This window comes from Anomaloglossus baeobatrachus, chromosome 7, assembly GCF_048569485.1.
Source record: "Anomaloglossus baeobatrachus isolate aAnoBae1 chromosome 7, aAnoBae1.hap1, whole genome shotgun sequence".
Lineage (NCBI taxonomy): Eukaryota > Metazoa > Chordata > Amphibia > Anura > Aromobatidae > Anomaloglossus > Anomaloglossus baeobatrachus.
In genome coordinates, this window is record NC_134359.1 from 251,523,633 (window position 1) to 251,550,498 (window position 26,866).

At 48.9% G+C, this 26,866-nt stretch overlaps 1 protein-coding gene across 1 annotated transcript in view; it reads right to left on the reverse strand.

Annotated features, from left to right (window-relative positions):
- Positions 1-26,866, reverse strand: part of LMTK2 (lemur tyrosine kinase 2) — a 108,848-nt gene that overhangs the window by 10,958 nt on the left and 71,024 nt on the right. The window contains exons 8-13 of the mRNA XM_075318043.1: positions 20,466-20,550; positions 16,094-16,215; positions 15,519-15,668; positions 11,292-13,758; positions 4,275-4,407; positions 3,437-3,691 (exon numbers count right to left, since the gene is read on the reverse strand). Coding sequence (XP_075174158.1) covers positions 3,437-3,691; positions 4,275-4,407; positions 11,292-13,758; positions 15,519-15,668; positions 16,094-16,215; positions 20,466-20,550 — 3,212 coding nt within the window. The remainder of the gene's footprint in view (positions 1-3,436; positions 3,692-4,274; positions 4,408-11,291; positions 13,759-15,518; positions 15,669-16,093; positions 16,216-20,465; positions 20,551-26,866) is intronic.

Sequence of the window (26,866 nt, forward strand, 5' to 3'; positions counted from 1 at the left end):
ACGCTTGGGATACAGGAAATGGAATTTCTCCTGCTGTGCAGCTGCCTCCTCTGCAGAAGGGGCTGGGGGAGAAATATCCAACAGCCTATTGATGGCCGCTATAAGGTCATTTACCATGGCGTCACCATCTGGCGTATCCAAATTGAGTGCGGCGTCAGGACAAGACTCCTGATCACCCACCTCTGAGCCATCATATAGAGACCCTTCTCGCTGAGACCCTGATCCGCGTGATGACGTGGAGGGTCTCTCCCAGCGAGCTCGCTTAGGCGGACTGGGACTGTCATCGGAGTCAGAGCCCTCAGCCTGTGATGCCTGGGACCCCCTTGAATTACGGATTAATTCCAGCTGAGGGGGGCCGGGGAACATAGACACAGCGGTGTCCATGGTCTGAGCAACTGGCCTGGACTGCAAGGTCTCCAGGATTTTTGTCATAGTCACAGACATTTTATCAGCAAAGACTGCAAATTCTGTCCCCGTCACCGGGGTAGGGTTCACAGGCGTCTCTGCCTGGGCTACCACCACAATAGGCTCTGGCTGACGAAGTGCCACTGGGACTGAACATTGCACACAATGAGAGTCGTTGGAGCCTGCTGGTAGATTAGCCCCACATGCTGTACAAGCAGTGTATACAGCCCGTGCCTTGGCACCCTTGCGTTTTGCGGATGACATGCTGTTGTCTCCTCAAAGCAATATAGGGTGTACAGCCAAGAAGCGACCTTACAGTGCAGTACACAAATATAACACTGTGGCACTAGTGGGGCCGCACGTATGTGCTGCTTACCGCCCGCTTAGCGCGGGTGTGTGGACGCCAGAAACCCCTAGCCTGGGTCCCTCAGAGCCTGCGTCCGTTCTCCAGCCAGACTGCATGTGTATAATGGCTGCCGGCGTCCTGGGGAGCTGCAAGCCTGGGGGCGGGCCTAGGGCGTGTACAGAGAAAAAAGCGCGAAGCCTGTGTCCTACTGTGCTCAGTGAGAGGGCTGGAGCATGTAAATCGTGCTCCAGCCCTCGGCGCTGCCGATTGAACAACGGCTCTCCCCTACCCTGATTGACAGGGTGGGGGGCGTTAACGAAGCGGAGCTAGGCCCAGAAAACCGGGGACTAAAGTTAGAAGCGCCGCCGCCGTAAAAGCGCGGTCGGCGCGTCCCCGGCGCACTACAAGTCGCAGCTGCGCCGCCGCTCCAGGGGCGGTCGGCGCGGCGATCCACACACATAAAGTCCCCCAGTAATCTGCGGGGACTATAAGCCCAGCGCACAGCGCTACAGTCCCCGGCGCACTAGCACACCCAGCAAGCCTGGGGTGTGCGTGGCCTGCCATACGGGGACACAGAGTACCTGAAAGTTGCAGGGCCTTGTCCCTGAACGGCACTCCCGCTCCACATCCAGCAGGTTCAATGGGTCTGTGGATGGAGCCCGGCCTCAGGGCTTGGTGGCCGGTAAGATCCCACTTCCTCAGAGCCCCTCAGGGGGATGGGGAAGGAAAACAGCATGTGGGCTCCAGCCTCCGTACCCGCAATGGGTACCTCAACCTTACAAACCACAAGTGGGGTAAGAAGGGAGCATGCTGGGGGCCCCATATGGGCCCTCTTTTCTTCCATCCGATATAGCCAGCAGCTACTGCTGACTAAACAGTGGAGCTATGCGTGGATGTCTGACCTCCTTCGCACAAAGCAGAAAACTGGTGAGCCAGTGATCCCACTGGGGGTGTATAGCCAGAAGGGGAGGGGCCTTACACTTTTTAGTGTAATTGCTTTGTGTGGCCTCCGGAGGCAGTGCTATACACCCAATCGTCTGGGTCTCCCAATGGAGCGCCGAAGAAAGTATGCTTTTTCTGGTGCGTTTTTCTGCCACAAAGTGCAGATTTTAGTGTAGAAAATTTCTGCACCAAAGACTCAGCATGTGCACATACCCTTCAGACTTTCAAAAATCTGCAAGAAAATCCTTATAGCAGCAAAGTTAATGAGAATCCAGGAGTGTTGTGTATATGTTCAGGATTTTTTCCCTTGCAAAAAAAAATCTGAAGCATGTGAATTCTTTCTGCAGTTTTTGGCTGTGTTTTCACCATTGAAAGCAGTGACAAAAAAAAAAAATTAAAAAAAAAGTGGCAAAAAACCCTGCAGATCAGATTTTGTGCTAAAATTTCTACAACCAAATTTTTTTTGCCTAGTGTCGCCTCCTAGTGGCAGCAGCATATACCCATTGTTTTTGGTGTCCCCCAAATGAAAAGAAAGGAAAAAAAAAAGTGGCAAAAAACCTGCAGATTTTGTGCATAAATTTCTACAACCAAATCTGCAACGTGTGCATATAGCCTTAAAGGGAACCTGTCACCCAATACCACGAGCAGTTCTGGGTGTATATTGCTAATCCCTGCCTAACTGTCCCTGTATACACTAGCATAGATAAAGAGATCTTTAGAAAAAGTATTTCTAAAGATCCTTTATGATATGCTAATGAGCGCCGGGACTAGTCACAAGGGCATTAGCTCCTGTGCTCACTCTGCCCTCTTAGCATGTTAGCACACCCACAGGGACACGCCAACATGCTATTCAATGCCCATTGTCATCATTGGCAGTGATGCGCCTACCTGTGTCCATTGCATTGCCTCAGAACGCCGGGCTTTGTGTCAGTGCGCATGATCAGAAGTCTTTAACTTTCGATCATACGCAGTACACCAGTTTGAAGCTGGGATGTGTACACCTGGATTCATAGTGCACATGACCGGATGTCCGGGGGATCGTGCGCACTAAGCTAAAATCCAGCGTTGGGTGCGGTGGCAGCAGAGATGCGAGAGTGACCATCCTGTGACACTGCGCATCATTAGCATGTTAGCACACACCTGTGGGCATATTAACATGCTAAGGGGGCCGACTAGCCAAGAGAAGTAACGCCCTTGCAACTAGTCCCTGGCTTCATATGCATATGATAAAAGATCTTTAGAAATACTTTTTCTAAAGATCTCTTTATCCATGCTAGTGTATGGGATTAGCAATATGCACCCAGAACTGCTTGTTGTACTGGGTGCATATTGCACCTGACAGGTTCCCTTTAAGGGTTTAGTGTGAAAAGTGCAAGCTAGAAGCAATTGTTTAATTCACAGTCATCTGCAAACAAGACGGCACATTCGAGTCCATGAAGAAATAAGTCTTAAAAAGGGAAAGTTGAGCAGAACGCAGCCAGCAGATCCTGCAGCCTCCTGTTGTCCTTAGGTGAAACATTAACTGCAGGCAGCGCTCTCCAGCTGCTCCTCTCTCATACCTGCACACATCTGCTTCTATCACACATTAGTTCAATGTCACTTTACTACTAATCTGGAAATTATAATGTTGGGACCAGCTGATTTTTTTTTTTTGCTGCCACTAGAATGGTTATCTTATCACTTTTCATTCAAGTGCAAACAGCCATTTCTAAACCAGAAAAAATAGGAGAAATGATCACTTACCGCCCTGTTCTATGTCAGAGTCTGTTAGGTGCGTGAGCGAAAAATTTGCTATGTTTGCTGGAGAAATGGAGAATCTTGAATAAAAGGGCGCAGGTGCGTGTGTCCAGCTTTGATCGGGGCTCCGAGGGGGTGGAGGAGGGGAGAAGTATTTCGATGGATTGACGGACAGTTTGGAGCTGAGCGGGTTCGCTGCTGGTTTGCTTATAAAGGCCGGTTCAGGAGAGGTGAAGTCGTCGTCCCATTCAAAACCGCCACCTAAGAACACAAATATCTTAGGTTACAAGACAGACTGCACATAGGGAACAATTACAGTAAAGCTTTCCCCCTATGGATGAAGGAACACTGTAAAGGCCCACACACATCCTAACGCCAACCGAGCCTATAGAAAAATGTGTACGGGGGCCTCAACTCTCCCACAGATTATGTCAGGGAGATGTGGATTTGGTATTCCCAGTTTCAAACTGCTGATCCCTTTTTTTGTTCTTAAGATAAGCTGCCACCAGCGACTTAGGACAGCGACTTAGGACAGAGCCATTGCGCAGTGGACCGCCATCTATTGCATTTGGGGGCCCTATTTCGGATAGGAATCACGCCAGAAATCCAGGGGACTCAGTATGGATTTTAGTACCATACACTAAAAGGGGTGAAATTCATGGTGAAAATGCTCGCCATTTCTGCAAAAAGAACATTCATTCTGTGGATATCTTTTTAAAACCCTATTGCCAGATTGTATCATAATTTGCAGAATATGGAATCTACACCTCAATACAGTCCCATCCAAACTGGCTCTTAAATGTAGTATATAGAAAGAATACGGTAATGGAGATGCATCGTGTACCTTCTTCATCAGTAGAGCTTTCAGAATTCCCAAATCTATATCCAGGAGCAGATGGCGACACCGGACTGCTGTTGCTGGATCTTTGACTGCTGGTGTCCAGCGCTCGAGAGCCTAGTTCTTTGGTTGGGGTTTCCTAATTTAAATGAAAAGTGGAGCATGAATGTGTGTTAAATGGGGAACATTCACAAAATGTATCATGCTGAGCTGGACACAACTTAATAGTGGCTGTAGAGCAAATTTTTTTTTTTTTTTTTAAATGACACCTTTTCGTTGCAGAGATATTAAAGTAGTAGACACCTAATAAAAAAAGGTAGAAAAAAAAAAGGTAGAAAAAAAAGTAGGTCTAGTGGGTTTTATCAGATCGTTTTCACGAGTGTACTACTCCCTGTATGATGCAGACCAATTGTAAACCGGCTCAAAAGAACACACCCCCTCCATAGCTTTGCTTGCTTACGATTGGTCCGCATCATACAGGGAGAAGAAGCACACGCCCCCAACTTGAACTTTACATAAAAAGTAACTCATTAGGTGCCAAATATTGGAATTGCTAATATCCTCACATCAAGATCAACTTGGTGAAAAATTCTTTGAAGAAACAAAAATTAAACTAATGAAAATTTAGGTAGAGTACATTTATGCTCCAGCTTTTAGAAGTAAATTTACAGGTTGGCACCAGTCTGCTAATAAGCAATTTTCCTATTTTTTTTATCCCATAACCATTTTTTTTCATTACGCAAGTCCAACATACGGAAGAAGGGAATTTTGTTACTTACCGTAAATTCCTTTTCTTCTAGCTCTTATTGGGAGACCCAGACGATTGGGGTATAGCTACTGCCCTCCGGAGGCCACACAAAGCACTACATCAAAAGTGCAAGGCCCCTCCCCCTCTGGCTATACCCCCCCCGTGATATCACGGGTTCTCCAGTTTTAGTGCCAAAGCAAGAAGGAGGAAGCCAATAACTGGTTTAAACAAATTAACTCCGAATAACATCGGAGAACTGAAAAACCGTTCAACATGAACAACATGTGTACCCGCAAACAACAAAAAAACATCCCGAAGGACAACAGGGCGGGTGCTGGGTCTCCCAATAAGAGCTAGAAGAAAAGGAATTTACGGTAAGTAACAAAATTCCCTTCTTCAGCGCTCTATTGGGAGACCCAGACGATTGGGACGTCCAAAAGCTGTCCCTGGGTGGGTAAAGAAATACCTCATGTTAGAGCTGCAAAACAGCCCTCCCCTACGGGGGTGTCACTGCCGCCTGCAGGACTCTTCTACCTAAGCTGGCATCCGCCGAAGCATAGGTATGCACCTGATAATGCTTGGTGAAAGTGTGCAGACTGGACCAGGTAGCTGCCTGGCACACCTGTTGAGCCGAAGCCTGGTGACGAAATGCCCAGGACGCACCCACGGCTCTGGTTGAGTGGGCTTTTAGCCCTGAAGGAACCGGAAGCCCCGCAGAACGGTAGGCCTCTAGAATTGGTTCTTTGATCCATCGAGCCAGGGTGGCTTTAGAAGCCTGCAACCCCTTGCGCGGACCAGCGACAAGGACAAAAAGTGCATCGGCACGGCGCATGGGCGCCGTGCGGGAAATGTAGATTCTGAGTGCTCTCACCAGATCTAGCAAACGTAAGTCCTTTTCATACCGGTGAACCGGATGAGAACAAAAGGAAGGCAAGGATATATCCTGATTAAGATGAAACGAGGATACGACCTTAGGGAGAAACTCCGGAATGGGGCGCAGCACTACCTTGTCCTGGTGGAACACCAGGAAGGGAGCCTTGGATGACAGAGCTGCCAGCTCCGACACTCGCCGAAGCGATGTGATCGCAACAAGAAACGCCACTTTCTGTGACAGGCGAGAAAAGGAAACTTCCTTCAGAGGCTCGAAAGGCGGCTTCTGGAGAGCAACTAGTACCCTGTTCAGATCCCATGGATCTAACGGCCGCCTGTACGGGGGCACAATATGACAGACCCCCTGCAGGAACGTGCGCACCTTAGGAAGACGTGCTAGACGCTTCTGAAAAAACACGGATAGTGCCGAAACTTGCCCTTTAAGGGAGCTGAGCGACAAGCCCTTTTCTAACCCCGATTGCAGGAAGGAAAGAAACTTGGGCAATGCAAATGGCCAGGGAGACACTCCCTGAGCAGAGCACCAGGATAAGAAAATCTTCCACGTTCTGTGGTAGATCTTAGCCGAATTCGACTTTCTAGCTTGTCTCATTGTGGCAACGACTCCTTGAGATAATCCTGCAGATGCTAGGATCCAGGACTCAATGGCCACACAGTCAGGTTCAGGGCCGCAGAATTCTGATGGAAAAACGGCCCTTGGGACAGTAAGTCTGGTCGGTCTGGCAGTGACCACGGTCGACCGATCGTGAGATGCCACAGATCCGGATACCACGACCTCCTCGGCCAGTCTGGAGCGACGAGTATGATGCGGCTGCACTCGGATCTGATCTTGCGTAGCACTCTGGGCAAGAGCGCCAGAGGCGGAAACACGTATGGGAGCTGAAACTGCGACCAATCTTGAACCAAGGCGTCTGCCGCCAGAGCTCTTTGATCGCGCGACCTCGCCATGAATGCCGGGACCTTGTTGTTGTGCCGGGATGCCATTAGGTCGACGTCCGGCACTCCCCAGCGGCGACAGATTTCCTGAAACACGTCCGGGTGAAGGGACCATTCCCCTGCGTCCATGCCCTGGCGACTGAGGAAGTCTGCTTCCCAGTTTTCTACGCCTGGGATGTGAACCGCGGATATGGTGGATGCTGTGTCCTCCACCCACATTAGAATGCGCCGGACTTCTTGGAAGGCTTGCCGACTGCGCGTCCCTCCTTGGTGGTTGATGTATGCCACCGCTGTGGAGTTGTCCGATTGGATTCGGATCTGCTTCCCTTCCAGCCACTGTTGGAAGGCCAGTAGAGCAAGATACACTGCTCTGATCTCCAGAACATTGATCTGAAGGGTGGACTCCTGCGGAGTCCACGTCCCCTGAGCCCTGTGGTGGAGAAATACCGCTCCCCACCCTGACAGACTCGCATCTGTCGTGACTACTGCCCAGGATGGGGGCAGGAAGGATCTTCCCTGAGACAATGAGGTGGGAAGGAGCCACCATTGTAGGGAGTCCTTGGCCGTCTGGGAAAGCGAGACTTTCCTGTCCAGTGACGTTGACTTCCCGTCCCATTGGCGGAGAATGTCCCATTGAAGTGGGCGCAGATGAAATTGCGCAAAGGGAACTGCTTCCATGGCTGCCACCATCTTCCCTAGGAAATGCATGAGGCGCCGCAAGGGATGCAACTGGCCCTGCAGAAGAGATTGCACCCCTGTCTGTAGTGACCGCTGCTTGTTCAGCGGAAGCTTCACTATCGCTGCTAGAGTATGAAACTCCATGCCAAGATACGTTAGTGATTGAGTCGGTGATAGGATCGACTTTGGAAAGTTGATGATCCATCCGAAAGACTGTAGGGTCTCCAGCGTAGCATTCAGGCTGTGCTGACATGCCTCTTGAGAGGGAGCTTTGACCAATAAATCGTCTAGGTAAGGGATCACCGAGTGTCCCTGAGAGTGCAAGACTGCTACCACCGCCGCCATGACCTTGGTGAAGACCCGTGGGGCTGTCGCCAGACCAAATGGCAGAGCTACGAACTGAAAATGGTCGTCTTCTATCACAAAACGTAGAAAACGTTGATGTTCTGTAGCAATTGGCACGTGGAGATAAGCATCTTTGATGTCTATTGAGGCAAGGAAGTCTCCTCTGGACATTGAGGCAATGACAGAACGCAGGGTTTCCATCCGGAACTTCCTGGCGTGCACATGTTTGTTGAGCCGTTTTAGGTCCAGAACAGGACGGAACGAGCCGTCCTTTTTTGGAACCACAAAGAGATTGGAGTAAAACCCTTGCCCTTGTTCCTGAGGAGGGACTGGGATCACCACTCCTTCCGCTCTTAGGGAGTCCACCGCCTGCAGCAGAGCATCTGCTCGGTCTGGATGTGGGGAGGTTCTGAAGAACCGAGCTGGAGGACGAGAATTGAACTCGATTCTGTACCCGCGAGACAAAATGTCCGTCACCCACCGGTCTTTGACCTGTGACATCCAAATGCCGGAAAAGCGGGAGAGCCTGCCCCCGACCGGCGATGCGGAGGGAGGGGGCTGGAAGTCATGAGGTAGCCGCTTTGGAAGCGGTACCTCCATTTGCTTTCTTGGGGCGCGTGTGAGCCCGCCACGAATCTGAGTTTCTTTGCGTCCTCTGAGTCCCTTTGGACGAGGTAAATGGTGTCTTGCCCGAACCTCGAAAGGACTGAAACCTCTGCTGCCACTTTTTCTGCTGAGGTTTGGTTGTTCTGGGTTGTGGTAAAGAGGAGTCTTTACCCTTGGACTGCTTAATGATATCAGCCAATGGCTCGCCAAACAGTCTATCTCTAGATAAAGGCAAACTGGTTAAACATTTTTTGGAACCAGCATCTGCTTTCCAGTCCTTTAACCACAAGGCTCTGCGCAAAACTACCGAATTGGCGGACGCCATTGAGGTGCGACTGGTAGATTCTAGGACCGCATTGATAGCGTAAGACGCAAACGCCGACATCTGCGTGGTAAGATGCGCCACTTGCGGCACTGCTGGATGTATGATAGCATCCACTTTTGCTAAGCCAGCTGAAATAGCCTGGAGTGCCCATACGGCTGCGAATGCCGGAGCAAACGACGCGCCGATAGCTTCATAGACAGATTTTAACCAAAGGTCCATCTGTCTGTCATTGGCATCTTTAAGTGAAGCGCCATCCTCCACTGCAACTATGGACCTAGCTGCGAGTTTGGAAATCGGGGGGTCTACCTTTGGACACTGTGTCCAGCGCTTGACCACCTCAGGGGGGAAAGGGAAACGCGTATCTTTAGATCGTTTAGAGAAACGCCTTTCTGGGTGAGCGTCGTGCTTCTGGATTGATTCTCTGAAGTCAGAGTGATCCAAGAAAGCACTCAATTTACGCTTGGGATAAAGGAAACGAAACTTCTCCTGCTCTGCCGCTGCCTCTTCTGCTGAAGGGGCTGGGGGAGAAATATCCAACAGCCTATTGATGGCTGAGATAAGGTCGTTTACCATGGCGTCCCCATCAGGGGTATCCAGGTTGAGAGGGGTTCCAGGAATGGATTCCTGATCACTCTCATCAGACACATCACCGGGAGACTGATTGCGCTGAGACCCTGAGCAATGTGATGACGTCGAGGGTCTTTCCCAGCGAGCTCGCTTAGGGTGGCTGGGGCTATCATCTGAGTCATAATCCTCGGCCTGTGAAGCCGGGGACCCCCCTGTGGGCTGGATTAATTCCAAGTGAGGGGGACCTGAGGACAGAGGCCTCGCCGTGCCCAAAGACTGAGCCCCATGCATAGATTGCAAGGTTTCAAGGATTTTTGCCATAGACAGAGACATATTATCAGCAAAAACTGCAAAGTCTGTCCCTGTCACCGGGGCAGAACTTACAAGCGTCTCAGCCTGGGTCACTACCTCTCCTGACTCCGGCTGGCGAAGCAGCACCGGGTCGGAGCATTGCACACAATGGGAGCCTGCTGGTAGATTAGCCCCACATGCAGCACACGCAGTACACACAGCCCTGGCCTTGGCAGCCTTGCGTTTTGAGGATGGCATGTTGCTGCTTCCACAGAGTGATCTGGGAGAGCAGCCAGAAGCGACCTCACAGTGCAAGAAAAACAATATCTATATATCTGTACACAGTACACCAATACACCGTGAGGCACTAGAGGGACCAGCACAGAAAAATCGCTTACCGCCCGCTTAAAAAGCGGGTGTGTGGTCGCCAGATAGCCCCTAGTCCAGGTCTCCCAGAGCCTTGCGTCCTTCCTCCAGCCAGACTGCATGTAATGGCTGCCGGCGTCCTGAGAGGAAGGGGGGCGGGCCCTGGGCGTTCCTGGCTAAGAGCGGGAAGCCTGCTTCCCTCTGTGCCTAGTGTGAGGGCTGGAGCATGTAAATCAGGCTCCAGCCCTCGTCGCTGCTAGCGAACAGCGTCTCTCCCCTACCCTGAATGACAGGGTGGGGGCGGGAACGAATCGGAGCTGCCGGCGTCCTAGGCCCAAAAAGCCGGGGACTCAATTTATAACCGCCGCCGCCGTAAAAGCGCGGACGGCGGATCCCCGGCGCACCACAAGTCACAGCAGCGCCGCCCGGTCCAGAGGGGGTCGGCGCTGCGTTCCCATACACAAAAAATCCCCCAGTAATCTGTAGGGACACTAACTCCAACGTTGCGGTCCCCGGCGCACTACAACACCCAGCCAGCCCGGAGTGTGTCTGTGCCTGCCGGGGACACAGAGTACCTGTATGATGCAGGGCCTGTCCCTGATCGTACTCCTGCTCCGAATCCATCAGGTTCTAATGGGTCTGTGGATGGAGCCCGGCGTCAGAGCTGAGAGGCCGGCAGGATCCCACTTCCACAGAGCCCTACAAGGGGATGTGGAAGGAAAACAGCATGTCAGGCTCCAGCCCTGTACCAGCAATAGGTACCTCAACCTTACAACACCATCCAGGGGTGAGAAGGGAGCATGCTGGGGACACTATGTGTCCTCTTTTCTTCCATCCGACATAGTCAGCAGCTACTGCTGACTAAAATCTGTGGAGCTATGCATGGAATGTCTGACCTCCTTCGCACACAAAGCTAAAACTGGAGAACCCGTGATATCACGGGGGGGGTATAGCCAGAGGGGGAGGGGCCTTGCACTTTTGATGTAGTGCTTTGTGTGGCCTCCGGAGGGCAGTAGCTATACCCCAATCGTCTGGGTCTCCCAATAGAGCGCTGAAGAAATGTTGCTAATTTAGACAGGAGGAAACACATTAGCATGTACAAATTTTCAAGGTTTCATAATTTCCATTAATGAAGAACAGACAACCTCCCAGATAATTGTCCAATGAGCTAAAAATAATCCCGCACAACAATCTCACTACAAACTATTCCCACATGGGTCTATATAATAAAATATTGCTGATGCTGACCATACGAAGACCACAAGTAGTTTACCTGATCAAATAGGTAAATTGTAACATCATCAAAAAAGCTGACCGCTTTCCTGCTCCTTTTCATTGTCTTGTCTGAAGCGGGTTTGCGCACTTTGATCAGGCTTTTTAGGTTTTTCCCATCATCTCTTTCCATGTGCACAATAGGAACGGGATGGACGGTGTCGTCGTCACTATCGGAGCTAAAACTGTGAAGGTTAAAGGCTGTTATATCGTCGTCCGAGTCGTCGCTGTTTTCATCCTCTTCATCAGCATCCATGCCGTCCTCAGATAAGTCGAGAAGCCCAGAGGCGTCAAGCTTTCCCAAGTATTTCCCCTCCATATCGGGCTCTTTAAGTTTCTGTCCTTCATTGTGGCTCAAAAACGGTAGATCTTTGATCGCATTCACCGAGCAGTACACTTCGGAAGGACCAAATGGATTTACGATTTCCTCATCGTTTTCGGATGTGTCGTCATCAGCTGGTAAAATTAAGTCAGAATGGTCTGAATTTGCCGCCCATTCCCCTGGTACAAGGACCTTTCTCGGAAAGCTACCAGCAGTCTCTTCCAATGCGCCTTTGCCCTGCGACGACAAACTGGTACTCTCATTTTCAACAGCTTTGAACTCCGACCCATCAAGCTTCTTCTCCGGCTCCGAATCATTATCAGAGAAATAAGCGGAGTCCCGATAGGAATGGTTAGATTGAGTTTTAAAGTCAAGTTCAGCATCATTGGGGCCGACTTCTGATATTATAATAATAGGCGTGGCGAGAGAGGACACCACAGAATTGGTCACAGAGTGGCTGGACGCTCCATTGACGTGTGAGGTCCACTCTGGTGACTCAAGGTTCTCCGTCTCGTAGCCGCTATCGGCGGGTTTGTCAGATGGTGTGAATTTGTGCGAATCGTCACCCTCCAAAATATTCTGAACATCTAGAGAGTCGAGAGAGTCGGGCGTTCCTACAGATGGGACTAGGGGTGGTGTACCGTTGGATGCGCTATCATCTAACAAGCTGTCTTGACTGGCTACATCCAGTGAAGCAGTCGTTTTTAGAAGTGGAGACCCATTGAGATCACCGTTGACATGTTCTTCAGATTTTTTAGCATATTTTGTGAACCCCTCATCACTGAGTTTGGGAAAGACTTGGCCATTATAAGCTTCATCGTTATGACCCATAGGATCAAGGGATCTGTACAGATCGATCATCTCTGTACCAGCTCGAGAGTCAATTTTGACGAATTCTTCAGTTTCATCATCCCTGGTTGTGCTTTCAAGTTCATTTTCAGAAAGTCGGGGGGCTGAAAGAAATTCTTGTAAAAAATCATCATGTGCAGCAGAACCGGGTGTTTCTATCGGACTCAAGTCCGTTATTTGAGCAATGTCTTTTTTGCCTGTCAACACTTCATTTGAGAAATTTTGGAAAGAATTATCGAGATCCGCCAGGGTCAGCTCAATGTCCAAATTACTACCATTTTCAAAAATGCTCTTTGACCCAACATTACTCTGCAACGATTTGGGATGGTCTGACAATAGATTCTTCTCTTGCAAGAAGAAAAAATTGTCTGACAGCTCTTCCAATTCCGCTAATCCTAACTTGGGGTCTGAAATACTGTCAAAGAGGAAAGTGTTTGGGTCAAAAAGATGCTGCCCCCCCTTTTTTAAAAAATCCATTTTGGAACCAGTCAGAGGAGAGTCGTGATCATTTTTTGGGGAAAAGTCGGAAAGAGCCACTTCAGTTAATGGATCCTCGCTGGTTACAGTTTTAGGGGGAGAAAAATCTGGACGATCCGAGACATAAAGGTACTCAGGAATACTTGACTTATCGGCAATTTTGGAGCAATTGTTATTTTTACTGGCCCCCGCAGAACTAAGATCGGTCAACGCAATGAACTGTAGATTTCCGTCTTTGCGTTCTTTGTGATCACTGCGGCCATCAAAGTCCAACCGGCTTTCACCTTGCTCTTCCAATCGGATGTAATAGTCGTTAGATACAGAAGCATTGTGGGAATTGAAAACCGGAACAACCTCCGGTATGGAAAGGGCATCGTCTCTGTTAGCTTGCTCCGGCTTCCCCTGCCCCGATTCCGAAATGGATTTCTGGAAAACATCTACAGGCACAGGGAAAAATAGGCTATTGTAATTGACTGTAGTGTCAGAGTCCGGATGACTGTGCTCTTCGAAATTATCCTCTTTGGCTGCCTCCCACACGTACTCAAAGCTGAGGCCTTGGCTGGTTTCAGTCACAGTGAGAACTTCATCCAGTTCACGGCCTAATTCATCGCCATTGAAGTGCTCCAAGATGGGGAACGCCAGATTGTTTACTGCGGGCTGCCGAGTGTTCGTGTTTGGTTTCAGAGAATTCCAGCGTTGCTCGAAGTCCGCTTCACTCTCCTTCTGGCTTTGCATCCGGAGGTACGTCAGTAGTCTGTGGACTTCTTCTGCCGTCAGTCTCTTATCTGGAGGAAGCCAACAAAACTGCAAGACTTCAAACCTTCGAGAAAAAAAAAAAATAAAATCAGAATTTGCAGTCGGACATTTTTAAGTAATATTTACAGAATTTTATATTTAGCATTTCAATGATTTTTTTGGGGACAAGACATTAACTGTATATATACCATCAGATTTCACAATAAACACATGAAAGTAAGCCTGTCACACAGTTTTTCCACAATAAAGTAGGGCCAACATATGTAAACCCTCATATTTACAGCTTTCCAGAATGTAGTGCATGCCTCCAATCCGCTCTGCAAACCAAAAATACCTTTAATTATACTCCCCTATGGCGCGGTCCGGTTAAATGGGTCTTGATCCGGCGCATCCTCTGTTCTTGTTTTGTGTGAATGATGCATTCTGTCATCCACACAGTGTCCTCCATGCTGAGGGCAAAGCGAAGTACTGTAGTGCGCAGGGAAAGGCCAAAGAGCACCGGAGCATGCGCACTACAAGACTTCTCTCTGCCCTACTGGGGGAGCAGCAAAGTACTGGTATACACATGCGCAAGAAAAGGCCAGAGAGCGCCAGTGAACTACAAGACTTTGCCCTGCCTAGGGCAATGCAAAGTACTGTAGTGTGCATGCGCAGAGAAAGGCCACAGAGCGCCGGCACATGCACACTACAAGACTTCTCTCTGCCTTGCTGGGGGAGCAGCAAAGAGTGCCTGTGCTGGAACACGTCATCCGACATCGTGTGGATAAGGTAGGACGAGCCATCCACACGAAGCAGAGGACGACGGTGATCGCAAGAAGAGAGGAGGCACTGGGTAAAGACTCAAGACGCCCATTTGACTGTACCGCTCCGTAGGAAAGTATAATAAATGGTCTTTTCCTCACTTTCAGAGTGGATTGGGGTCATATATACAGCACCCCAAAATGCTGCAATAAAGAGCTTACAAGTGGTGGTCATATTTTATAGGGGAAAAACCTGGCGACAGGTTTCCTTTAAAAGGGCAACCTGTTATGTCAAATTAACCAGCAGATATAGGGTTAATCTGAAGGTTACCAGCGCTACAAAGCTGTTTGGCTGCTTTACTAAAAGCCGGCTACTAGGAGGATTTAACGTTATTCATTTATTGGACAGCATTTCCTTTTCAGCAGTTGGAAAAGGTGGCCAGCAAGAAGAAGAAGAAGAAGAAGAAAAAAAAAAAAGAATTGATGAGACCTTAAAATTATAAGTCTGCAGTCACTTTATGTGACAGCAGTTATCCACCCTCCAGACTCCGTGCTGCAAGAATTCGACGGTTTTTGAGTCGGGAACAGCGGTTACGTGACCGCAATTGTAAGATGCGCATGTTCCCAGCTAGAATGCAACTAGTGGGCGCGGCCTCACTCCATACACTTGTATTGAGCAAGGCCGCGCCCATTAGACGAGCATGCCTACTAGTCGGACACGCCCACTCCATACACTTTTATTGAGAAAGGCCGCACCCATTAGACGAGCATGCCTTCTAATTGGACGCGCCCACTCCATATACTTGTATTGGGTAAGGCCGCGCCCATTAGATGAGCATGCCTATTTGACTGATGCAGCCACTCCATACACATATATTCGGATTCTGGCAGGTAACATGCATAGTGCACAATTGATTTCTCGTGACCGCCGTTCCCGGCTCAGAAACCGGCAAATCCTCGCAGAGCACAGTGTGACAGCAGACTTCTTTTAGACTGGACAACCCCTTTAAACACTTGCAGGAAAGGTGGAACTTTACTTAAAGTACATAGGGAACAACATGCTCCATAAGAACAAGGGCATTACCATCTGTCTTCATATGGCTGTTCAAGTAGAGGTTTGGGAAGTTTAACTTCTTTCTCCTTTATAACATAAGTTAAGACCTCGTTGTCCGAAAGTTCAGCATAAGGAGTGGTGCAACCATCAAAGAGTTCCCAGAGAGTTACACCGAGAGACCTAAAAGGGGGAAAAAAAATAACGAAGGAAAATTAGCTGTAATACAAAAAGATCAAGTTTTGGAAGAAATTTACATTAGAGAGAAAAAAAATAGCACTGCTCAATAGTCATAGTAAAAGGGATCGTCAGCTTGAGACAAACCCCATATACACCCTATAGAGGTTGGTTTCACATGTCCGAAAAAGGCCTGAGGATGTTGGGACTGTCTGTGGATGTATAGATCCAAACTCAAGTCGCATATATGCCTATGAGGCTCCAAGGCTGATACTCAGACTATGAATACTGGCCATATGGAAATGGTAAGGCATATGGAGGGTTTCAATGGTCAGGGCCACCCGCTATTAGTCAGGATGGCCCTTTTAATATTTCTAGAAGAGCTATCCCTTTGAACTACAGAACGCTGATTCTTTTAATTCAGGACGTACCAAATATTGCTGGCACGGGTCTGATCTGCAACGATTACCCTTTCTTGAAACAAGGTGACCAGCTCTGGTGACGTCCATCGCACTGGGATAGATTTCTCCTCGGACGTCTCCATATAGTCATCCTACAGATTATATAAAAGGAATAAACAAGATTAAAAAGTAAAAAAAATGTATAGATATGCTCTGTGAGGTAAAGTATATATACTTTATATACAGTGTGTCCACCCATATCCTGTCCTCCACCATTAACTTGAGAACAGCGGCAGCTATAGGCATAGAAGTGGTGTCTAGGTATAGTAAAGTAGCCATGCGCTACACAATGAAACCACCTATAGCGCCACCTGATGGAAAACAACGGAGTTAGCATTTTTATCTCGAAAGCGGAACGGGATAGAGAAGAAAAGTGAATTACAAAGTTGTAGGGTATCATCAATTCAATACGAATCGACACCTTGCATACAGAAATGCTATGATTAGAACGTGAAACTCACAAGGCTGCGGACGTGAAGCGATACCTCATGGAGACCTTCCTACAAGTCATTGGGTATGGTGGCTGTGTGGAGTGGTCTCCACGCTCACCTGACCTGACCCCATTGGACTTCTTTCTGTGAGGTCACATCAAACAGCAGGTGTATGCGACCCCTCCACCAACATTGCAGGACCTACGACGACGTATCACAGCTGCTTGTGCAAACGTGTCACCTACCATATTGCACAGCGTGCAGCAAGATACAGTATGCTGTGCAGAGGCCAGATGTGCATTGCAGCTGACGGGGGCCACTTTCAGCATCAAAGTTAAATGAGCGCCATATGCGTGGCCAGCATTCAATGTTTTTTTTTTTTTCATGGGTTTCATATCAGCATTTCTGCATGCAAGGTGTCGATTCGTATTGAATTGATGATGCCCTGCAACTTTGTAATTCACTTTTCTGCTCTATTTCGTTCCGTTTTCGAGATAAAAATGCTAACTCCGTTGTCTTCCACCAGGTGGCGCTATAGGTGGTTTCATTGTGTAGCGCATGGCTACTTTACTATACCTAGACACCGCTTCTATGCCTATAGCTGCCGCCGTTCTCAAGTTAATGGCGGTGGACAGGATATGGGTGGACACACTATATACTTATCAAAACATACCCCTGATCCTTATACCCTTGATATTAGATCTATATAACATTAATCATGATCGATTACATGTTACACATAATATACAAATTCTTAAACATGAACAGTCCTGATATGATAGTGTATGCAATTTCATGGATTCTCCTTCCCATGTTGACTGATTGCAGATCAGACCTTTTCTTTTCTCCATAGTGCTGTCTGTATTAGCATGTGGTCTCAGCATTGGGGCGCTGCTGCCATCTAGTGCCGAGTTATTAAACTGTGTGACGTTACAATCAAATCCAGCTAATAAAAGAGGCAGCTAAATAATCTCCCAACATAAATAAAGCAGTATAAGCTTTAGGCGCTCAAACACTGTAGATGACCCCACTCTTCATCAATAATGCACCTATATAACAAAACAAGCAAACGCTTCATGTGAACAGGCTGATCTGTGTAAGGGGGCTATTGTACTTTTTTTTTTGTTTTTAAAGTGACAGTGGAAAGCTATTGATAGTTAAAAAGTCAATCGCCCTGGAAAACCTCTCCCGTTCCGATGTCTCTGCAGGACCTAAGAGATCACATCCTCAGCACCTAACCTAACGAGCTCGGGCAGTTGCGGTCTCTCTTCTGCTCTCCTTGTGGAGGACGCTTGTGACTCCGCAACAAAGAAATGACATGCTGCGGCTCGGAAAGCTGCACCGCAGGTAAGTTTATGCTGCGGGCCATACATGCACAAAGGGCAGATTTCTAGAAATCCCATCCACCGTGCTTGTACTGTGCAACGCAATATTATGGATGCAGCTGAAGCATGCTGGGTTCAAAACACTGCTAACACTGATTGTGGGGATGTACACTAAATATTTCCATAGTGCTGTATGGATCAGAAGCCAGAAATATAAAGAGGAAGAAGAGTTGCTGTGCTTTGTATGGGATGCAGTGTCCACCTATGATCTTTACGGATCAGAGCAGAGACCCGGTCCAATCGTGTGCACAGCATAACCATTACTTGCCTACTGAAGCCCCTGCTGCCCTTCTATGCCGCTTTTTGCATTTTTTTTTTATTTTTACATGGCTGCAGCAGTGACCTCTAGTGATGAGTGGGCACTACCATGCTCGGGTGCTCCGTACTGGTAACTAGTGATGAGCGGGCACTACCATGCTCGGGTGCTCAGTACTGGTAACTAGTGATGATTGGGCACTACCATGCTCGGGGGCTCAGTACTGGTAACTAGTGATGAGCGGGCACTACCATGCTCGGGTGCTCAGTACTGGTAACTAGTGATGATTGGGCACTACCATGCTCGGGTGCTCTGTACTGGTAACTAGTGATGAGAGGGCACTACCATGCTCGGGTGCTCAGTACTCGTAACTAGTGATGAGCAGGCACTACCATGCTCAGTACTTGTAACTAGTGATGATTGGGCACTACCATGCTCTGCTTGTAACTAGTGATGAGCGGGCACTACCATGCTCAGGTGCTCAGTATTTGTAACTAGTGATTGGGCACTACCATGCTCGGGTGCTCAGTACTGGTAACTAGTGATTGGACACTACCATGCTCGGGTGCTCAGTACTGGTAACTAGTGATGATTGGGCACTACCATGCTCGGGTGCTCAGTAGTGGTAACTAGTGATGAGCGGGCACTACCATGCTCGGGTGCTCTGTACTGGTAACTAGTGATGAGAGGGCACTACCGTGCTCAGTACTCGTATCTAGTGATGATTGGGCACTACCATGCTCGGGTGCTCAGTACTGGTAACTAGTGATGATTGGGCACTACCATGCTCGGGTGCTCTGTACTGGTAACTAGTGATGAGAGGGCACTACCGTGCTCAGTACTCGTATCTAGTGATGATTGGGCACTACCATGCTCGGGTGCTCAGTACTGGTAACTAGTGATGATTGGGCACTACCATGCTCGGGTGCGCAGTACTGGTAACTAGTGATGAGCGGGCACTACCATGCTCAGGTGCTCAGTACTGGTAACTAGTGATGATTGGGCACTACCATGCTCGGGTGCTCAGTAGTGGTAACTAGTGATGAGCGGGCACTACCATGCTCGGGTGCTCTGTACTGGTAACTAGTGATGAGAGGGCACTACCGTGCTCAGTACTCGTATCTAGTGATGATTGGGCACTACCATGCTCGGGTGCTCAGTACTGGTAACTAGTGATGATTGGGCACTACCATGCTCGGGTGCGCAGTACTGGTAACTAGTGATGAGCGGGCACTACCATGCTCAGGTGCTCAGTACTGGTAACTAGTGATTATTGGGCACTACCATGCTCGGGTGCTCAGTACTCGTATCTAGTGATGAGCGGGCACTACCATGCTCTGTGCTTGTAACTAGTGAGCGGGCACTACCATGCTCGGGTGCTCAGTACTGGTAACTAGTGATGATTGGGCACTACCATGCTCAGGTGCTCTGTACTGGTAACTAGTGATGAGCGGGCACTACTATGCTCGGTACTGGTAACTAGTGATGATTGGGCACTACCATGCTCAGGTGCTCAGTACTGGTAACTAGTGATGATTGGGCACTACCATGCTCAGGTGCTCAGTACTGGTAACTAGTGATTGGGCACTACCATGCTCAGGTGCTCAGTACTGGTAACTAGTGATTGGGCACTACCATGCTCAGGTGCTCAGTATTTGTAACTGGTGATGAGCGGGCACTACCATGCTCAGTATTTGTAACTAGTGATGATTGGGCACTACCATGTTCAGGTGCTCTGTACTGGTAACTAGTGATGAGCGGGCACTACCATGCTCAGGTGCTCAGTATTTGTAACTAGTGATGATTGGGCACTACCATGTTCAGGTGTTCTGTACTGGTAACTAGTGATGAGCGGGCACTACCATGCTCGGGTGCTCTGTACATGAGTGAAGACCACACGATCATCCACCAGCTTGTTACGAGTGTAATGGAAGCCAATGGTAAACTTCAGCATTTTTCGTATAAGATTTCCACTGACTTCCATTATACTCGGGTACTTGTGCTCGCCCATTAAGCGTCCGACTGCTCGTTACAACAACAGAGCACCCGAGGTGCTGAGGATGGTTTACAGATAGGGAGCAGATCACAGGGATCCCATCTGCTGGCCATGAAACCATGGTCCTGCAAACTATTGGCTCATCTTTAGTGACCGCTGCAGCCAACCAGCAGCCACAGTGATCATGCAGATCGGCAGATTGTACAGGTAAGTAATCCAAGCAAAGAGGAAAAAAATCCGTAAGCCTAGACATGAGCAGTTCTTCCATACATACCTTATACCTGCTGAATCCTATACCGTAGTCTCCTATTTTTACTGTTAAGTCAGACGTCACAAAGCAGTTTCGTAATGCCAAATCACTGAAAAACAAAAAAAAGGGGTCACATAAATGAGATCTGGAAGGAAAGAGGATATCCAGGACAGTATGAATAGACTATAATGGAGAAGGCAGTGCAGTGAGCACAATCTGGGTCATTATGTCGGCCGGTCGCCGTCTTTCAGTACGAGATCAGTCCGAGTAAATATTTCTAAGAAATTCTTCCCTCCCAGGACATTGCAGACACGCTGCACCCCCCCCCGGCGCTCACCAGTGCATTCAGGTGCAAGCTTTAACCTTTCCATTTTGCTAACACATGAGCCAGGAAATCCCATTCTGATCTCTTCACCGGTGATCTGGGACTTTGGTCGCTGTCCATGATGCCAGACAACAATCTGACTAGGAAGATGCTTAAAGGGGTCGCCCCATGTGGATATTTACTTATCGGGCCCATACACCTTGGAGTGGAAGGGCAGACATACATATCAAGCCACCTCAATTGAAAAGGCAGCACCAAAGCAATCTCACCCTGCATGGGGACATCATAAAAAGCTGCTGCCAAACGCTCCGGGCAGCAGCTTCTCAGGAACCAATGATTGGCCACGTTCAAATGACAAAATAATATAAAACACTTTTTTTGTTATTTAAATGAATCAATTTTTTTGCTAAAATAAGTATTTTTCCCCCCCATTTCCTCTGGCTGCAGAAGGAGTTAACTGAGAATCCATCAGTGAGTTGGAGTTCATAACACTCCATCAGTCTTCTGAGCTCCACTTAGCCAATTTATGACAAATGCTCAATTCTACAATTAAGGGAAAGTCAGAACTTATTACTTACTGCAAAGATGAGCTGCAGTTGTACATCGCGCGGGCCAAAAACTAACTCTACCAGGATACAGCTAAACCCCATTTAAATGGAGGCATCACAGGTGCAGGAGGAGCAAATCACACATAGGCTTCCAAAAAATGGAGGGGGCGATTCCTGGATGATAAAACTGCACACTGATTGTAGGCTTCCGTTTTATGGCCATAATACCAACTAAAACCCCATTTTTTTTGTACAGGATACAGGCAGGTCCCTTTCTGTTAGGCCTTGCATATTAGAGTTCTGTCCCTGTATGATACACAGGTGGGGTACGGCTTGGCAGCCCACCTGATCTAATAGTATGGGTGTCACCTAATAGGCTGCAGGCTTGTGACTGTCTGCTAGTGTGAAAAGCGCTCTATGCAAGCCATCAGTGTGCAGTTTTATCATCCAGCAACCGCCCCCTCCAGTGTGTGTGCGTCTGTGTCTGTGTCTGTGTGTCTGCGTCTGTATAATATATATATATGTGTGTGTGTGTGTGTGTGTGTGTGTGTGTGTGTGTGTGTGTGTGTGTGTGTGTGTGTGTGTGTGTGTGTGTGTGTGTGTGTGTGTGTGTGTGTGTGTGTGTGTGTGTGTGTGTGTGTGTGTGTGTGTGTGTAATTTGCTCCTCCTGCACCTGTGATGCCTCCACTTAGTGGGGGTTTAGCTGTATCCTGGTAGAGCGTTCGTTTTTGGCCTGGGCGATGTACACACTGCAGCCCATCTTTGCTGTAATACTTAATTTTTGGAGAGTCAGAGCTTCTTAAAAACTAGATAATTGTCAACATTGCATTCTGCTATATAGGGTTAGCCGGTAAATAAGTGAAGAAGGATATTTAGTGGAGGCCATAATGTGGCGGGTGGCCTGGGGTAGGGGGTGCGGGGGATCCAGAGAGGCTGCATGGCTGCATTCATTTACCACCAACAACAAAATCACTGATGCTGGAGATTTGCCTGTAACTCAGACAGCACCAGGATAATGCTGCTGGAAGTAGACAGGGTGACCTCTCCCGTGTACACGGACTGCGCCCATCAGACACCACAGTAATGACAGCACGTCCACCACCACCACCACAAACAGAAGAGCCACGGCGGAGGTGGCCCCATCATTAATCAACGCCAAAGCTAACAAGCACTTCTCCATACTCCTACTTCTAGACCTGTCCTTAGCCTTCGATACCGTTGACCATTCCCTCCTATTACAGATCCTCTCTTCCCTTGGTGTCAGATCTTACCCTCTCTTGGATCTCTTCATACGTTTCCAATCGCACTTTCAGTGTCTCCCACTCCCACACAACCTCTTCATCCCGCCATCTCTCTGTTGGCGTTCCTCAAGGCTCTGTCATGGGACCCTTATTTTTTTCTATCTACACATTTGGCCTGGGAAAAGTCATAAAGTCCCATGGCTTCCACTACCACCTATATGCCGATGACATTCAGATCTACCTCTCTGGCCCAGATGTCACATCTCTGCTGTCCAAAATCCCGAAATGTCTATCGGCTATATCTTCCTTCTCCTCTCACTTCCTAAAGCTCAATGTGGCCAAAACTGAACTGATCATCTTTCCTCCGTCTCACCTACACTCTCCACCTGATCTATTACAATAAATAACACCATGCTCTCGCCAGTACCCAAAGTTCACTGCCTCGGAGTGACCTTTGACTCTGCCTTGTCCTTCATACCACACATCCAATCCCTCACCACCTTCTGCCGTCTTCTACTCAAAAATATTTCCAGAATCCGTCCTCTCTTAAATTCTCAATCTACAAAAATGCTAGTGCATGCCCTCAATCTCCCGCCTCGACTACTGCAACATCCTCCTCTGTGGCCTCCCTGCCAACACGCTCGCCCCTCTCCAGTCCATCCTTAACTCTGCTGCCCGACTGATCCACCTCTCGCCTCACTACCACCCTGCTTCTCCTCTCTGCATGTCTCTTCACTGGCTCCCAATCTTCCACCGTATCCAATTCAAACTACTAATACTGACTTACAAAGCCGTCCACAAATTGTCTCCTCCATATATCTCTGAACTAATATCTCGCTACACTCCAATACGTAACCTCCGGTCCTCCCAAGATCTCCTTCTCTCCTCCTCTCTCATTCGCTCCTCACGCAACCGACTCCAAGACTTCTCCCGAACATCCCCAGTCTCCTGGAACTCACTGCCTCAACACGTCAGACTATCCCCTACCCTTGCAAACTTCAAACAGAACCTGAAAACCCACCTGTTCAGAAATGCCTACAATCTACAATGAACTCACGGCCGCCCGACCACCGGTGCGGAGCGGCCGCCCGACCACCGGTGCGGAGCTGCCGCCCGACCACCGGTGCGGAGCTGCCGCCCGACCACCGGTGCGGAGCTGCCGCCCGACCACCGGTGCGGAGCTGCCGCCCGACCACCGGTGCGGAGCTGCCGCCCGACCACCGGTGCGGAGCTGCCGCCCGACCACCGGTGCGGAGCTGCCGCCCGACCACCGGTGCGGAGCTGCCGCCCGACCACCGGTGCGGAGCTGCCGCCCGACCACCGGTGCGGAGCTGCCGCCCGACCACCGGTGCGGAGCTGCCGCCCGACCACCGGTGCGGAGCTGCCGCCCGACCTACACCCCACCTACTGTCTCCTCCCCATAATCCTATAGAATGTAAGCCCGCAAGGGCAGGGCCCTCTTCCCTCTGTACTAGTCTGTCTACTGTAACTTGTGTATGTATTCTGTATGTAACCCCCTTCTCATGTACAGCACCATGGAATCAACGGTGCTCTATAAATAAATAATAATAATAATAATAATAATAATTAACCCAGGACAGATCACAATTTGGGATTATGCAAACAAGCACGGGGTAAGGCTCTGCTCGCACGGCCTTTGACGTGGATTCTGAAGAGGATCAGCGTCAAAATCCAATGTTACAACCTGTGTGACCAGAGCCTACCCCATTATGGCAGAGTCTGGGCACCAGATCACTATATATCAACGCAATTAATTGGTAGTAAACAAAACCCACTAGTAATCGGACGGTGAACCTGGGTCACCCAGAAGGCGAGAACAGGAGCCGCCATTCCTCACATTCTCTCCGAATTTGGTCAGTTTTATGCTACGATACCACAGCGACAGTCTACAGCAAGTTACAGCAGATTTCTGTGGCCTCAGTGTGAAGGCATCTTCTTAAAGGTGCAGCCATTTTCAGCCCTGAGCAACAGCAGTTTATGTCCAGAAGACACTCGGTGGTTGACATTCAACAAGGTCCCCATTAACATACTAGACAATTGCAGTACAGTGTGCAGGAGCGGTGACCGCACAGCCCCGTGCAATGATCAGTGGTCTCAGCTGTTGCAGCTCAGACCACTCCAATGAGCGGAGCTGCAGTACCCAGGAGTGGCCACTATGCAGTGTACGGAGCTGTGCTTCTGTGGCTCATCAACCACTTTGAAAGGAGCTGCAGTACCCAGGAGCGGCCACTATGCAGTGTATGGCGCTGTTCTGCTGTGGCTCATTGACCGTGCCAATGAGCTGCAATACCCAGCAGTGGTCACTAGGCAGTGTACAGCACTGTGCTGCTGCGGCTCTGTATGTGGCGCACACCCGGCTGATCAGGGATAGCTGATCCTGTTCTAAAACAACCCCTTTAAATTTGGGACATATGAACCCAATAGCCTATGCATATGGTGGAGCCATCTAAACTACAAGAGAACTGCAAGAAAATCTATCCTGATCCCAGCTCCGGCTGCTGACTGAGCACAGAGACCTTCGCCCGCACGGACACTGCCCGTCCAGATGTAAAGTGATTCGCTAAAGTGTGATTTCATCCATACACAGCAGATGGCGCTCACTCCTTGCCTGTTAGTGGAGCTGATTAGCCTCGGCTTACACTGGTGCGGATGTATATATCATACAGTACGGTCACCACATCAAGGAGATCGAAGAAAGAAATAAAAACAGACTTCACTCCGAGGAGGCAGACTTTTTTACCATCATATACACATTCTCACCATTTGGATCTGATCCGGTTTTAGTCCTCATGGTGGCACTTTATGTACAGAGATGCATTACAAGGCTACAGTATATGTATGCAGCATTTCTGGTATTGGAAAATAAAACCTTTGACCAACTTTAGTAAAAACATATATGCGGCGTGCTGACTATTTAGGTGTATGAAGCCTAGAAACATGTATCCTCGCTGTGAACACACTGTTCCTTGCCTGAGATGCCCAGGGCTCGGTCTAGACGGCATGTGGGACGCCTTACACCGAGAGGTCAGGAACCTGCACTCGAAACCGAGCGTCATATGTCAGCTATTTGTAAGGAATGGCAACAAGTGCTTTCTCAGGCCACAGATTAGGTATCCGCACACGGACGGGCACCATACTGAGATAATCCAGAGCAAGTGATGCAATAGAGCAAACCGTGCTGCGGTTATTTACAGCCGTACCGTCACCCGAAACCAAGGAAAATAACCTAAAACGTTCAACTGCAGCAATACTGATATATAGGGCTAAGGTCTTATATAGAGGCGGCTGAAAAGCCTGTCCCTGCTGGAGGGCAGAGCTTACAAAGTCAGATAAATGCAAAAGTCAGCGGTAAATCTGCCTTTCACGTGCACAATGTGCATTCACCCCCGACCATCAGACTTATTTAATATTTGCATGTGGCCGCCGCTATGTACAAACAATGGTGCACTTTATACATCAGATAAAATTACAATTAAGGGGGTACCACTACTAGGACGACCCCTTCTAACTCTGTAAAATAATAAAGCCTATACTCACCTCCAGTGCCGGCGCTCTTCCAGCAATGCCGGGGCTCACTTGGAGTTCTGACATCACACGAGCCCTGCATCCAATCAGCTCCGGCTTCTGTCTCCCAGCTATTGGACCAAACAGTTAATCAACAGGAAGCGAGCACTGCGGCGCCCCTCACTTCCTGTTGATTGCTTGTTTGGTCCGAAAGGCAGGAAGACAGAAACCGGAGCTGATTGGACGCGCGGTTCGTGTGATGTCACAACCCCACGTGAACCCTGGAACGAGAGCCTGGAAACCGCTGGAAAGGCGCCGTACAGGAGGTGAGTATAGGCTTTATTATATTACCTGGGGGAAACATGGGGAGTCAGAAGGGGTCGTCCTAGTAGTAGTCAACCCCTAGCATTTTGCAACCAGTCAAAGAAGCAGAGCCTTTGTGAGGGTGCCCATATACACAGCGGTATTGTGCTTTACTGTTCTTGGCCAATGCAGATGCAGGATGGTCACAAATTACAGCAGTCCGAAGCTTAAAGGAGGCGACAGGTTTCCTTTTAGGTGTAAATATCACTGTGTAAAGGTTATATTATAGGTGCCATATAGTGTAACTGATTCAGCGAGGGTCCGGATCCTCACACTGCACAAAACATGTATACTGCACAGCTCCTCCATAATGTGTGCACAGACCGGTGTATGGGGTCATTATAAGTCTGTGTCTGGTACAGACACTATTGAGCACTGTTTCAGACGCCTGTGATCCGATCAGTCCGATATCGGATTGCTCAT